Below are 17,190 nucleotides of genomic sequence, written 5' to 3' on the forward strand. Positions count from 1 at the left end.
TGGAAACGCGTAATACAACATATCTATAGATACTAAAAAAATGGCTGTCTGTTTTACATTAAATTGTTTGTATAATTTCGGAAAAGGTGTTTATCAAAAATATAGGTAGACTGAATCATAAAGCCATCGATCCATCATGCGTCGACTGTAGTCATAAACAAACAGACCACGAATAATGGCTCGTGGGCTTTGAACGTATTTTTAGTCGCCTATGAAAATGTTATGCACAACTGAGTACTATTCCAGAAACCACAACTTCACTAACTCCAATATACATTGCTGGGTTTACATCCCTCACCGAAAAGAGGACTGGTTTGTGAAGAGCAATGTAGACCGTTGTAAAATTTCGAACCCTCGTAATTTCAAACTGGAAGCAAATCCCATTTGATATTGTTTACAAAACAGCTCCCCAGATCGCACTTGGCAATGAAACCAGTCCGTTATGGTACCATAACTCCAGCTTATTTAAACAGGATTTAATTATTCAACGGTAATACCAATATCCTGTTTATTTCAACTTAACGTTTGTCAGGTCATGCCCTCGTGAAATGCAAAAATATTTCTCATTGTCAAAATACTTATGAGACCTTGATTACATAGGGTGATAAACGAACAATGGAAAACGTCGGCCACCATATGTATTTGTTACGTTAGTATGTCGAAGATAGACATCGGTAAAAAAGGTTAGGAATATTCTGTTTATAATAAGTTTTCCATAGTGCTCTTGAATAAATATTTGTGACCTAACGCTAGAATCCTAATTAGTAGTAGAAATTCCAATATCACGCACCAATGGTTTTTTTTAAAGCTGTTAAAGATTCACCCTGTCTTTTATGCAATGAAAACAATGGATTAATCCAAATTTATCTTTTGAAGTGTTTTGAAGTAACTTTTATGAACATCGTTTAGTGATTACTAATTAATTACACGCAATTAGACTGAGACACGTTAACTCTGATGGAGTTCAAGTCAGTGTCAAGGGTTTTTAAATAAGAAGAGAGGTGAAGTTGAGGGGCGAGACGGGGTCCCATTTTTAGTGCACTACTATTAGTAGATGAATTACTAAATCAAATATCCCATTATTTACTTATTTACTTCGCCTATAAACTCCCTGAAATACTCCGCTATGTACTCTCTTGTGTTCCCCTCTTATCTTAACTATTTCTTCTTATACTCCTTCATGAACATGAATTTATTGAATACCTACCTAGATGCTTTTGGAGGGCTCGATCCGTCCCTGAAGAAGAACTAGGCATACCTACGTTTAAATGTATGTAATTTTTCATTTGTACATACCATACAAACTTAAATGTATTTAAGCTCGTTCACAGAGTTCTTAGATTAAATGCCGTTACAATTTAACTTGATTAAAATGCTGAACGACCCCTTAACATTATCCTCAGGCTCTTTTCACTTATTGGATGATCTTTACAAGTACTTTTGTTCAAAAGATTTAAATTAAAAGCACTTTTACATATTATATCAACATAATGCGAAGAAAATAATATGCCAAAACTTTACTACTTCGCTTTCTACAATAGTAGTTATGCATTAGTTGAGTGTTCAACGTCTGCAAGTTTTTTCTGCGTCTTTTTGTAAGGGAAACTTTGTATAAAACATCGCATAAAATGAACAAAATATTATAATAAAAATATGTATTTGGCTCTATCACTATTGAAGTTAGCAAAAGATAGAATAGTATATGTCATATTATCAGTGTGTTTTCAAGGGCAATATATTTTATACTCTTTCTATGAATTGCCTTTTAAACTGATTTAATATAGAGGTAAATTCGTACTAGGTTCCTGAAATTCGTCACCAAAACGGACGAGTTACTTTCAGCATTTGACCCTTAAGATTCGTGACCTGTCGTGGCCCCAATTCAATAAAAGACCGATTTACGTACACACTGAGTACATACAGACTACCCCACAAACTTGACCGCGCAAACATTATTTGTGGGGGACACACCAACATACACAACTTGTATAAGTTGTTTTGCACGACCTGTTATTTGTACCTACTGATTTTGTTTCTAAAGCTTTAATAAAAAAATATACAGAAAGAAAGAAAAATATAGGTATTTTAAATTCATATTACCTAATATTTAATAACTCATTTAATATTGTTTGTGGGTTGCGCGGTTTCAATATTACTTTAACTAAAAAACAAAAAGCATTTTTGAAACAAGAATATTGGAAACTAATATTCTAAATATATAATTTTATTAAAGCTTCTATCAGACTTTATAAATAACCTTTTCACTTTGCGTGAAACCTGAAAAATGTCTCGATAATATAATATTTTTAATAAAATATCTTAGACAGTGTCACATAATACGTCCTTATAGGTGATCAACAATGTCACTCGCAGTAAAGAAGCTCGTAAACTCCTCGGTACTGAACCTGATTATATTCAGTGGCTCTCTGCAAAAGATAGTGAATCCATCTGCCTAATAACATTTTAAGAGCACCCGGGGGCATCTTCTTGAAGTGTTGAAGACACACGTGGAACGTGACAATGAGCTGATGTGCCAGTAAAATGAAATGGATCTCCGTAAAGTTGAAAATGCAAGTGTTAAAGGCTTCACAGACGGTAAGTTGCACCGTTGGCGGATTATTTGCCAAACTTCTTAAATGATTTTTCCTATGATACCTTCGGTAAATATTTATTTTAATATGGAAATATTGAAGCTTATTTATGAAGATTTTACTTGACAGGATTAAACCAAAGTCCTATTTTATTTGTTTCAAAGACAACATTAGGATACAGCAAGGGTTTCGCATTTTTATTTGCGCCTTTGCGAAACGACGCATAAAGTTGGCGTCTGTAAAGTCTTTTATAAGGTAAGTTTACGCAAAACCCATTACGACAAGGTAAGTAATGACCCGGGAACATGAATAAAGAGGGTGACGGAGCAAAGAAATATTATGCACCCAAACACCATACAAAAGTGAAATAAATTTAAGGAAACGTGATAAGTAACCATGTCTGAAAGCATGTGAATGACCCGAAGAAAAATCTATGCTTGCAAATATTTCCTACGCCTACAAGTACCTATAATTGTAAAAAAATCACCAAAATATCTTATTTCAGACACTACGTACTTCATATTTTATAACTCCAAAATGTTTTAGCCATTTTCTGTATCTATCAGTTACTCGTAATTTACAACTTCCACAGGCTCATAAGTTAACCATATGGTCATGGGGGCTTTGGCAAGCCTTTTGGCAACGTTCGCAGTATTGTCCCAAAAGTCATACATCCTCTGCAAACACAAAGTTAAATGTCAAGAAAGTCATGCCAGTAAGTTGTAACCGCAGGGAGCAGACACTAAAATCAAATACGGGAACGGGTGTTACCAAACCATTGCCAAACACGTGATAGTTGGTTGAATTTAAAAAACAATAGGGACGTTATTTAAACAATGACCGTCGTACCACAGAAACTTTTAAACGTCTGTTGAACACCAGTCTAAAAAAAACTGATTGTGACGTTGAAATAAGGTCCGTTTTGCAGCTACAGACTTTTTAGACAAGTGTTCAACAGATGTTTAAGTTTTTGCAGTAAGACTGTAAATGTCTTTGACGGGGTCAAAACATTTGGTACCTCTTATTTTAGGGCCTTTTTTACACAAATCAAAATCAAATTTCAGTTCAATAATGGTGACAGTGTAAATCGTAGATATAGGTACTCGAAGCGAGCCTGTCCTCTAAGCAAGAGATATCGATAAACCGTTGATGCATAACCAATTAAGTTTCATTCAAGTTTATCGAGTAGAATCAACTTACTTCAGAGCTCGTTATAAGTGTTATTCTTATGATATTTCTTAGATACAGAAAACTTGAAATCTAAACTAGGTACAAGATAGGAGATGTTATTACACGACTGAATTTTTACTAACAAAATTTTAAAAAATGTTGCGTTTAGGTAATTGAAATATTTAAATAGAGAATGAAATTACCGCACAAAAAATACGAAAAAAAAATGTAATATCCACGAGTCTTTCTATTCAATCAACCATCAAATATAGCAATGACATTAATCAACTACGGATAGAGAGAGAGTTTTCATGATTAGTTTACAAAAGAATGTAAGCAATCGGTTTATAGTTTTTGAGAGACTGCGACAAGTCAATAAATAATACGTGCTTGCCTAGCTATTTAGAAGTTGGGTTCGTAAATTAAATTCTTTATAAATAGCTTTCTAAACTTAAGTCACGAAATACTGAAGAGAAACAAACGGCTTAGATAATAAAAAATACTTTTGTTTAATTAAACTTCTTTCTGTATAGTCCAATTAGTTTGATTGTATTTTAGTGGTGTAAGCTGATTCAAAGATAGACCTGAGTATTTTCTTTTGGAATTGCCGCACAAACGAATTGTCATACGTACAATCTCTGGAAAAAAAATAGTTATTTGTTATACAAGAGAGCAAAGTTGCTTTTTAACCGCGGGCTCAATTTTGATGACCGAGCAAGCGAAGGATTCTAAAATTGAAACACGAGCGTAGCGAGTGTTTCAATAATTAGAATCCTGAGCGATAGCGAGGGAATCAAAAGAGCACAAGGTGAAAAATCTTTGCACTCGAGTGCAACACGTAACTTTTCATCCCACCTCATCGAGGAAATTTCTTAACTCAAAAAAAGAAAATGGTACGCACGTCACACATGGTAAATTAAAAAGATGTACCTATTAAAATTTATTTATGCAAAAACTCAGTTTAAAATGTAATGAGGTTTAAAATCGACCTCAAAACAATAAAAAATAATTATTTCATCCCACTTCATCGAGGAAATTACTTAATGCAAAAAAACAAAATGGCGCGCACATATGAGTATCAAAATAAAAAGAAGCACCTATTAAAATTCATTTATTTGAAAACTCAGTTTAAAAATGAAACGAGGTTAAAAATCTATGTAAAAACAATAATAAAAATTACGTAATTAATCGAATAATGATTTTAAGCAGTATTTTATTTGTTTAATATGTATTTGTTTGAAAAGTCTTATCAAGATTGTCACAAATGGAGTATTGCACATGATATTCTAAATTTAAATCACTTTGCCGCTCTAGAGGATAAAAACGACTTTTGCGCTCAGATATCAAAGGGTAAAACTACTCTTTCCGAGATGGTGGGATGAAAAACAATTTTATGACTCTTCGGTAAAAAAAAATTGAACTCATTTTAATCAACTTTTATGAACTGAGAAAACATGGACTTTCCATTCTTGGATTTTATCCCTCAATGATTTACTATCGAATTATTCAATAAATCAATGATTTATATCAAAGTCCGCAACACGAAGCTATAAAAATATTAATAAATCTCGTTAAACTTCAACATTGTTATTTTATACCGTCGCTGCTAAATTACACGGGAGAAATAAATCATTATAAAATCCTTGAGCTGGATTCAATTTCTTATATGTACCTATATACCTAGCTACTTAATACGTTCATACCTAAATTATATAATATTAATAAGATTTAGATGGGTTTCAGGAGGTTATCAATCATAGCATTCATCCTTCGGAAGGGAGCGACCCGAGAGTTGTCGTCGAACCTCACTCTGTTATATTTGCCAAAAGGGAACATCTGATTAGCTTGATATACATACGCATTATACAGATAGTTGTATTGTTAGCGACGCGACGTATAGAATTCGAGAATGGGGGCAAGCTATCGTAACTAGGTTTGTACGTACTCACATTACAAGGCATAGAACTTTAATGACGCAGAAGTCTAACAGGCAATTTTCTAACATGTTACTGTCACATAAAGCTAAAAATTATATAAATTTTCAATACCTCACCAAAGTAACGAGTACCTAAATGAAATAATTTATCTCTATTTGCTGATTATGAAACTCTAAAATAAAACTATCTAGACATATATAACAACTTGGTACTTACATTATTTGGGAAATCACTACCAAATAATCGACTTGATAAATAATATAATAGACAGGTAAATATTAACAGCACATCGATCGTTAAATATTATATAATGGGGGAGTGTTACAAAGGTTGAAACCCTCAACGTGAAAGCTCAAATTATAGGGAAATCTCCGAACTGAGGGGTCATTTGAGGAAATTCCCATTTTTCATCAACCTTTGTGTCTCTACACACTGAAAACTTTTAGTCAGCCGACAGTTTGTTCGGGCTCATAAATTAACATGTAATTGAATAGTAGTACGCATATAACAACAATCAGGTATTTTAACAGTATCAGACCGACTAATACCTTTTATTGAAATCATGATGTCTAAAAAAAGTTCAACCACCGCCGGACGACAAATTGTTGGCCGACTGTTTGGTCTGCAGTATGCGGGTACTCTTAGCAAGGTTTCCTATCATTTTAACGTTATGCTGGAAGATAAAGGTAATATAATAATGGCGTTAGAAAATTTACGACACCACGTGTCTCATAAAATTTATCAAGATGTAGTAGGTACGTACGTGAGATTGGATTAACGTTTATCATATTAAGGACTTGCATATACCTTTTGTTAAAAGGAACTTTGATCATTTAAAAACAGAATACCATGAACAACCAAATCTTTGACAAATGTCTCAAGGAATCCGGCCTCATCAGTTCATTACTAAATGATCATTTTGGTCACGTCATCATTTGACCTATAAGAAGGCGCTGGACCTATCTGCCTTATGGTATCTCTCTTTCATCTTTCTTTTCTCCATGCAATATACCTACTAACATTGTCTTTTAAATTTGATATGTCTTCACAAGGTGAAACAAATCTATGAGGAAACAAAAACATTGACTCATAAAATACATGCTATTGAAATGTTTACAGGTTTGCATTGGGACTCATAAATTTCCATCTTCTAAACGTGCATAAAGCAAATGTGTACAATACATCACAATATTTTACTACGCAAAGCTGAAAAATGAAAAGCCAACTCAAGGAAATGCCGGTTCATTTTTCTGAAGTATGCGGAAAATGGGGATAATATTATCACCTGTCGATGCGATGAATCTACTTTGATAAATACTGGAGTGTTAGAGACATTTTCTTATTACCTAGTAACTTACTGAATTGTATGTTAGGCGTAACTTTGCATTAAGTACTGTTAATAAACTAACGGACCAAACCAAAGCAAGCTGTATGATTCAGATTTTTTATAATACGTAGGCAAAATATTATGAATATTTTTTTCCATTACAGACTTATGCTTTTTAATTTATATTGGTTAAAATCTTAAATCTGACTAACAAAACATGTTATTAAACCAAACTATATCTCCGCAGTTACAAGTAAAACAGTTACCTACCTAACGTAGCGTAATCCTTTACCTAATCCCCACAAAACGGAATCAGAAAACAGTACCTATCACGATCCTACACACGAAGATTAAAACATTAGCATATAAATGCAATATTTGAAAGAAACCTCGTATAATACAATTTATATATTTATAAAAAATAAGGTCACAGGCCACGTCATTTCGCTTATTACATCCGTCACCTACAGACGCTTATGTACGTCGCTTCTTCTTCTTCTTCTTCTTGGCGAGTCGATGGCAACTTAAATTTTGGAGGCCCAATATTTCGCTACGCATACGGCATTGTCAGTAGCGTTATAAAGGTCATCCACTATGCAGCTGTCGGGGCATAGTGGGCAGCATAGAAGGTGCCGCATGGTTTGTGGTATGGCACCACACCCGCAGCTATTGTCGTCAGTGTAGCCCCACTTACATAGGTTTTCCCTGCACCTGCCTACCTGTGCACGTAGCCTGTAAGAGACTTCCATACAGGCCACGGTTGGTCGTAACCTGGTGGCAGCCGTTCCACGGGTGGAAGGAAGTCAGGCAGAGCAAGTTCTTCCTATTGTTCGATGCGGGTCATAGGAGCATCTTTACGTATGTATGTCGCTGCATAAAGGCTTAACATATGATTCAGTGTACCTATGTAGATATTCGCGCCATAACAATAGTTGCAAAAGCTGATAGCTTAACGGATTTGAGCACGTGTTGTATGTAGTAGTAAATATTGTAGTAAATACAGCTATTAAAGTTTGCATTAGAGGTACTTACGCTGTTTTATTTTAACTACACTAGTATTTAATGCTGAGATTACTGAGATATCTTCTCACATCTGTCTCTTTGCTTTTTCTCACTATCTTTGCCATAAAATTAAGCATCTTTGTCAAATATACATCACCAGCTTCTGCCAGCGGTTTCACTCGCCTCGAACGTAGCCTATAGCCTCCCTCGATAAAAGGGCTATCTAACACTGAAATATTTTTTCAATCCGGACCACTATTTCCTGAGATTAACACGTTTAAGCAAACAAACTCTTCGGCGTTATAATAGTAGTAAAGATATAGTATAGATTCGATCACAGAGCGTTTAAATATATGTACAAACAATATGTCTGAGATATAAAATACGAATGGCACCATGACAAAAGCTTGTTTGTTCATAATTCAGTTAGAATGTATCCACGTGTCCAATGTTAGTGATAGTTGAAACTTTGTTATAAGCCCCTTTTTGCACGATCGTAGTGTGTATTCATAATTAGACGTTTTATGAAGATACTTGTTTAAGCTTTTAAAATAATGGCAAAATCTAATGAAATATATGGCTTAAATATAATGGCTTATATCGAATGAAAAAATATCGAATTAAATTACACTACCGGGTAAATAAAAGAACTTTTATATTGATACAGTAATGTCGAAGCCTATTCAATGCAAACCAACAATCGACCAAATGAGTAAGTACCCTTCAGAACAAATATTTGTAATTTTAGATCAATTCAGATAACTTTATACCTACGCAAATGCAGACAATAAGTAATTCTAAACTAAGCATTAACGAAAATCGATAATAATTTCGTTACACTCTAAACGTTGATTATATCAAATCGCTTATTCAAAGCAAAGCTGATGAAATCATATTGTAATTTGTGTATAACGTTCTCTAAAATGTGAAACCCATTAGTTTCAATACTGAAAAATGCGCATGAATAATTCGATTTCGCAGCTAAACAATACACAAACACAGTCTGTTTCATACGTTTCATAATTAAATATGTAACTGAAGTTCGAAAATAGAACGTTGGAAGCAAATATTTGAAAACGCAATCTGATTGTTTAGTTTTACAAATACACAGAACGCAGATAATGTCTTATTTAAATTCCGAACGCGACACTAAGGCTGCCAGTCCCCCTCCCTTGGAACCACCACATTGCCCACTGTAATTGTTTTATGGCATGTGGCAATCAAGAGGTTCGTATCTACGTATCTATGTATATGACACTCTATAGTGAAGCCCGTATTACAGCGTAGGGGATTTCAAATTATAGGTTTGGAGCGGCTTATCATGGCTTTGTTCGTTGATTCTAGGAAATGGCTTTGTTCGTTGATTCTAGGAAATGGATAGATTAAAGTTTTTAATTTTTCATGCGTCTGCTTCAAAATACCGAGTGACGTTAAAATATATTATCAAAACTGTTGTTAAAATCAATCACTTAATAGATTATTTTTATTTAGGCCCATAGAGTTTAACTTCTATTTAAATCTCTTTTTATATGAAAAATCTTTATGCAAACCTTTTCACCACAATTTATCACAGATCTTGGAACCTTTTCAAAAATCGTCTGAATGAAAGTAAGAATCGGTGTCAAAACCGATTTAATATTCGAAATCCAATTTCCTTTATTATTGTTATCTTTAAATGTGATTTCATTTTGTTATTGAAAACCTAAAATATTTTTTGATTGAAGACAAATTACTATGACTACATTCCACTTTTTTATACCTACAAATAGAGAGAATCCCACAATAACATTTTAAATTATTTTCTCATAGTCAGTAAAAAAAAAATATTTCTTATGCAAATTAATTATGTATCACTGGTTAGAATCAATTGATTTGAAGTTAATGTATTGAATATAAAATCTATTTAAGAAATGTAGATTTCGATGTTCAAACCTTATCTCAACATGAACGGCAGAAAATACTTAGTTGACATTTTGAGTACTGTTACACTCAAAAAGAGCTGATTTCCAGCCTAATTTGAATAAATGACTTTTGATTCAGCACTTTGCTCATATTTTATTCATAAGTCAACGGAAAAATACCTTCAACATTTCAGTTAACAATATAATTTATTGTAAAATCTTATCTTTAAGACTGTGTCTGGCTAAAGTGTGTATTTAATTTGTCTTGTTACCACAAACATTTAAATAACATCGTCAACCGTTTGATTAAATGAATATTGTTTTGATTGTGGTGTTACAAAGAAACCAATCAATTATTCCAATTAAAATAAAACAACTTTTCTAAATCATTAGTCTATCGAAGCGGGAAAAGTGACAGCTGACAGGAGACGTTATTACTCTTCATTTATGGTTCAAACGGACCATCCAAGTTACTCGATGAAGCGGCAACTGACATTGACGTTAATTAATTACATAGATAAACATAGTTTATCGAGTTAAACACGGTTTAAATTGCGTGTCACGTGTAATTTAACGGAAGTTTTACTCTTGAGAATTGGTTTAAGTAGATGAAATTTGCAAGGTTCGCCTCTCGGGGGACACTTTATAATTGCATTAAACATTTTATACGTCGTTAATTTGAATGATGAGTCCAAAGAGACTTGATATGGCGGGACAGAAATGTTCAAGCAACACGTGTAACTGTTCTGCTTATCGAGTAGATATGTTTTTGTATTGTTTTACGATAAATCAATATGCATTAAAATTATTATTATTGCCTTTAATTAATTTTAAGTACTAATTGATATGTGTATTATTAAATAGGTAGTTCGTGAAAATAATACGTCAGACTAGTGAAAAGCAACTTTGTTTCTATAATATTAAATAACTGTTTTGTACACAACATTGTGAACACATGAGCACTTCGAACGTTTTAGTGCTGCTTAGATTTAGTAATATATCCGTCAGTATTTACATTATTACCACTTACAATATTTGCATGTGTCGCGTATCTGACTTCGCGTCAAGAATTTCATGTTTACGTTTAACCTACGTACTAAGATCAAAAGGAAAACACGGTTTTACCTATCCCAGTATCATTTTATTGCTTTGATATTATTCTTCGTCATCTATGTAATAAGAAAATTGTATTTCCCTTTTTGAAGTCTAAAGCAACACATACCTATAACACAAAAGTCTTCGTGAATCTGTCGTACGGATAATATTGAAACAAGCTTGGTATTTTATTATTAGTTTTGTTTATTATATGTAAAGCTTACCAGGTTAAGTTCTAGCGTCCACTAAAAGAATTAACTTAGTTCGCAATTTCCTGAATAGCTAGTAATATGACAGCTCTTAGCTGACTGTTACCCATAGATACCCCCTTCAAAAGTCTAGACACAATCTATCTAAGGACTGGCCTGTGACAAGCTATATTTAATCTCATAGATCGATCGATCGGTATCTACAGCTGATATTTAGTTACAAGCTTCTTACCTCTTACTCAGTGTTTTCGAGGAGGGCTAGCAATCCTTCCGAATGTTATTATTCTAATGCGGAAAAATTAAATTCTATTCATTTTTACGTACCACATAAAATACTGGAAACGTTTTAAGTTCTGCCAAATCCAAATGTGAAAGATACATAATGCAATTTTAAATACATTTAGCCGTACCTAAATGTTTTAGCGAGTAATAGTGCAAGCGGGCCTAAAATGTCGTCGACATTCTTAGTTAGCGAAGTGTTGACCGAGCGCTTACTTGCCCACGCTATAGGAAGTGCAGTCAGCTTTCTTGGCATCGCCTTCCGACCTCCTTGACTTTTAAGTAGGGTTAAGTTGATACTATTATTGTACAGGCACGTAGCTGACGTCATGCGTTCCAAAACCAAATGAATAGAACCATAGAGTACACAGTTCATTTATTAATAGACGATCCAAAAAGAACGCTTTATTGGAATTATTTATGTAATAGTAAGGTGTCTAGAGGGCAGGTCTAGAACTTCGTGGGTTGAAACGAAATTACTTTGTGTATTTTCGTTTTATGTTATTCCAGTTAATTGATAGCATAACTTGAAATAACTTTGTGTGACTTTTGTTTAAGTATATTACAAGTATAAATAATAATTCAGACAAAAGTTGGCAAAATATAAAAATATATCTTTACCTAACATAATTTTGTTGAAGAAAGTAATATGTTCAAATCAAGTTATTAGATTATGTTAAAATAATGTCTTGCTTATATTGAAGGATCATAATAGGTTCAATATTTTTGTCTACGAATTTTAAATTAAAAGTCACTTGGAATAACGTTGATTGACGATACATCATACCTACAGGATTTTTAGCAATTTGACAAAACAATCCAGGCTAAGATAGATAGGCTTAATGAACATCCCCGTGCCAAATAGAAATAAGCAATTATTTAATTTTAAAGATAAATTAATAAGATTAAGGGGCTCTTTAAAAAGAATGACCCTATGTATTCTGTAATTATCGCTATAAGAACTTATTACTACAATTTACCTTCTACAGGACTGCGGTGCGACTGGCCAGCTGCGCCGCGAGCGCAGCACCAGCGCGACCCGCGGCATCGAACCGTGCACGTTGCTCATCTGTGGCGCTGACGTGCGCTTGCGACTCCAACCGCGGCGACTGTTGTTCGCTCCCCAGAGGTGCGATGTGCCGTGTTCTGGATGAAATAAATAGAATCAGAAAATTTTATTGTGATTGTGGATAATTAATCTTGGATAGCTTACAGTTAAATCAAATATAATAAGTCTGTTCTACGATGAGAATGTATAGGACTCCACACCTATTGTAACTACATTCTGACAAATACATTTTTCTTTCTTTCTAAGAAAAAATATCATGCGATGAATGTCTGTCAATTTAATCGAATGCTTCGACTTATTTATTTATAGTGCATATTTCCAAGAAACCGCTTAAGCTTTTTGTAATAATAATCTACAGTACATTCTTCCAAAGACGGCAACAGGGATATAATGATGATGATGAATGTCAACCACTTATAGCAAATGTGAAAGTGACTGTGTAAAAAATAATTACGCTTACATTTGTGACCAAAATAAATAAAACTCGCCTCGGCCTTCACGGGCATAAAAAATCTATTACTCGCCGAATTTAATGGACAAATTAGGCGGCCCTTGATTAATGCGTACCCTACTTGACGAGCTTATGACGGCAACGCTACGAGTTGTCCTACTAAACCTAATTGTGAAACCACTTCAGAATCTACTCAATGACAGACTGAACCTAATATGTACAGAGTTTTATTTCCTATTCCTTTTTAAGTACAAGATAAGTTAGATGAATACCTCAATTTTTCTAGTGTAAAAGATATTGACATAATCAAAATATATACGTTTCTTTTTTCAAGCACAGATAATTAAATGAGATCGAAAATATATTAATAAGGTGCACAAAGATATGCAGAGCTAGGTTATATAGTTGGAGAATCCGCAATAAGACCCTAAGCTGGAAGCTGCCCAAGGCAATTGTAACAATGCAAGAAGAATATATCTCCAGACACCTTTTACTTTATAATAAAATGTTGATCCTCATCAGCATATAACAACAATTTATAGAATTTACGTGCATAGTCGCTGTGAATAGCGAAAGAATAATGTGTAATTTTTACTGGGAGTCCTATGACAATTCCTCATCTGAAAATTACTCGTTACGAATATTTGACACCGTCCACCGCACAGTAAAATCAATTATAGTGAATGCGGCGAGCAAAGCTGTGATAAGGGACCTCCACGAACCCAGTATCAGTGTTCGATTGAACATTCACTAACCAAATGAATGGAAGCCTGCTGGCTGGTTTGATGAGTCGCCTTTTGTTCTGCTGCTGATGTTTCAAAGATAATGACTAAGATTTTAAGTAGGTATTGTTTTAATTTTGCCAATTAGTAAGGGTGGAGGTCCTTAACCCCTTCTTACATGAACGTATTTTTTAAATTTAGTGTGCAAGCCGTGTTGTAAGTATTGTGACAAAAAAATTTAATATTGTCCTAAATTCTAAAGAATGCCATTTTTATTAATTAGAAATTAGTAATGATTATCCATATAACATTATTTCAGAAATACAAACATTTTAAAACTCAAAAACCGAATGATTCCTGATTTATCTGTCCCAGCTTTTTGTACCGCTGAATAATTCCTTTTTGATCGTGTCATAAAATAAAAAGAGTGACGTGAAAGGCACCTTTTCCAACACAATCAAGTCGTGGCCTGTTTACGGTGTATTGATCTGCAAGCCAAGCTTTTCATCGCTTTTTTTCATGCAAATTAAGGAACTCTACACATTTGAAACACTGGCATAACCAGGCTATATTGTTTAGAAAAACGGGCTTTTCATATTTGCACGCAATTTTTCCGTTCAACCTGGTAAACTGGTAATTACATGTACATACATAAACTCACGTGTTTTACCTAGGTTAAGTATGAGTAGAAAATATAGAACGCCACGTGTTACATTTCTTACTTACAAGCACCTACGAGTACCTACATATTTTAAATCGTCCACATACGAGTAGGTATGTATAATTGTACATTACCTACGTACACCCGGTTATGCAAGCGTGCCAATAATTACAGTTATTTTCATGTTACAAAACAAAACACTCGTTTGTCATATAAACCCATTCGTCATAATACAACCGTTACTTTAGGGGCACAACTTTCTGGACGCGAGTACTTCGCAACATGTGTTACCCCCAAATCCCCTGAGGGTGATGTTCCACATTTTATTTCAATAACACCGGCCTAATGAAAAATACTCCCCATTCATTAGCTAGGAATTCATTTCCCGTTGCCCTAGCAACAATCAATTAATGATATTTCTCATATTTCTAGTCTACTGAACTCAGAGCGCAAGTTGTAGCCTCAAATGATAAAAGACAATTATTAAGAATACAGGGAACATCGAAAATGTGACTCGGAGACGAAATGAGATAAACTTACTTTACGTGAGACAATAGGTCGAAGTCCCAATCTTATTTAAATGCCGCGGTCAGGAAGTTAAGGGCACAGCAACTCACAACTGAAAACTGTACGTTAATGTCCATTCAAAACTACAAAATTCACTAACACTGTCACTTCAATATCACTAGGTGCACGAATTGTATTTTACACAGAAACAAAAAATGGACCCCTCGTTCAAACTGTTACGATAACTAAGCTGGCGTGGATCAACTGTTGAAATCATTCACAGTTTTCAATAGACTCTATACTCGTGTGTTACTCACGAACAAAGATTTACGACAGTACTAATTCAGTCACAAAACGCACTAAAATATGAAGAAATTAGCATGTACGTGTGACTAGGAAGTTTCACAATAGAAATCGTAATAAACGTCTTGAAGTTATTTGTGGCATCTTCCATCACGTTGGAAAAAATACTGAAAAGTAAGACGGCATTTTAATAGCTGTATTACACATGCATTAAGACTATCTGCTATAAATCATTCAGATAATATCTTTATTAGCCCTCGCGTTGATAATAACGCACTCTTTAATCAACATAATAGGTAGTATTAATAAATAATTTCTAAATGACTAAAACTTCAATTGTTATCATCTTGACCTCGACCCCACATTTTTTGTGTCAACAAAAACTGTATTTTCGTTCTCATCCATCTTTATCATATCACAAATCTCATATATTTATTCGCTAGAGTTTAGCCGCATGGCCATAAACATTGATCTTAAAACTTTTATAGCATTGTGGTCCACAGTTTCTGCATAACAAGTACCAAGTCAGGAACTTTATCTGATTTCCATGCAACCCGTCTCTAAAGTAAACATACATATTAAACAATATTTTTAGTCTGTTTATCAGCACCGTGTCAAGATAATATCGTCAAATAAAAATGTAATGAAGTGTTCATTTCGACAACGCGTCGAAACTCGAATGACATCATTCATCTTCATGACGAACGATAGCACTAATATGATTAAAGTTTACAGACACTCCATGAAATAGTACTTAATTACTTACTAGCTTAATCCATTAATGAGTCATAGCCCGCCTGAAGCGACCCTTCAGGCGGGCTATGAATCGAGCGAATTGTCTTGAAACAGCTATTTAAGGAAATAGCTCTACTTTGCCACTATGTAATTTGTAGTTTCAAAGAAAACATGTGCTTGCGGTTTTCCTTAAACTATTGTTTTTTGCTATTGTTTAGTTAGAATTTTATATGGCAATACTGCATGTTCATAGACATCCATCGATTTTGATGAATGTTTATTCCTACTAATAAGAAAAAAAATATAAAGCGAATTCGAGAAAATTCCACAATAGTAATCAATTACTCATAAACTGAGCTAGCAATAATGTAACTATATTACATCTAACTAAAAACACATTCAAAGATTCTTAAGACCATTAAAATGTGGGTACCTACTGCCTATAGGTACATAAACATACAACAAAAAAGCGGGACATCACTAAAGCACGTGAATCACAAACAGAACCTGACTCACTTTATAACTAACATATAACCGCACGAAAAGTGTTAGAAAAACTTACGAAAATTCAGACTCGGGTGGGGTCCCTGTTCGGAGCAAGCGCGTCTTCCGCGCGCGCTCAGTAGCACTTCCCTGCGCGGGCGCTCGGGCATCTCGTCGCGATCCACGCTCGACCCGGCTTCCAACGCGCACGCGCCGCCGCCCTCCTCCCTACCTTCTTCCACTACACACGCTGACATCACTATTTTTGTTCACTCTCTACGTTCACTACACCTTACTATTCACCACTAGATAATCTGCACTGTTATAAGGAAGATACGTCACTGAACACCTTTACCTTTCAAATCACTTGTTTTTGGTCACGTTCACTAAACTACACTGCCACAATTTAATATCTTATACACTAGAATCACTGAAGTTTTTATATTTTCCTCATTATAATATTAATTATATATCCAGTAATGGCGACTGAGATGAAAATCTGAAACAAAAAAAATATGAATTAAACATAATATAATTGTTAATGAAACATTAGTTTAAATAGCGTCTCACATTTTTCTTTAACTTGACATCTAAGAATAGTTTCTACAAAAAAAATGTATTAATCATTGTATGCATAAACGTGTTTGCAATTAATCATAACTCGTATCGCAAATAAACACGCATATGCCAGAATACGAAAAGGGTAAATAAATAGAAGTCTATAATTAAAGCTTTTCTTAAGCCTATC

At 34.1% G+C, this 17,190-nt stretch overlaps 1 protein-coding gene across 1 annotated transcript in view; it reads right to left on the bottom strand.

Moving 5' to 3' along the window:
- LOC110384055 (3',5'-cyclic-AMP phosphodiesterase) overlaps positions 1-16,816 on the bottom strand; it is a 368,048-nt gene extending 351,232 nt beyond the window's left edge. The window contains exons 1-2 of the mRNA XM_064034097.1: positions 16,522-16,816; positions 12,492-12,657 (exon numbers count right to left, since the gene is read on the bottom strand). Of these exons, the coding sequence (XP_063890167.1) occupies positions 12,492-12,657; positions 16,522-16,699 (344 nt within the window). The 5' untranslated portion in view covers positions 16,700-16,816. The remainder of the gene's footprint in view (positions 1-12,491; positions 12,658-16,521) is intronic.
- Positions 16,817-17,190: the final 374 nt, after the last annotated feature.

Source organism: Helicoverpa armigera, chromosome 4 (genome assembly GCF_030705265.1).
Source record: "Helicoverpa armigera isolate CAAS_96S chromosome 4, ASM3070526v1, whole genome shotgun sequence".
NCBI lineage: Eukaryota > Metazoa > Arthropoda > Insecta > Lepidoptera > Noctuidae > Helicoverpa > Helicoverpa armigera.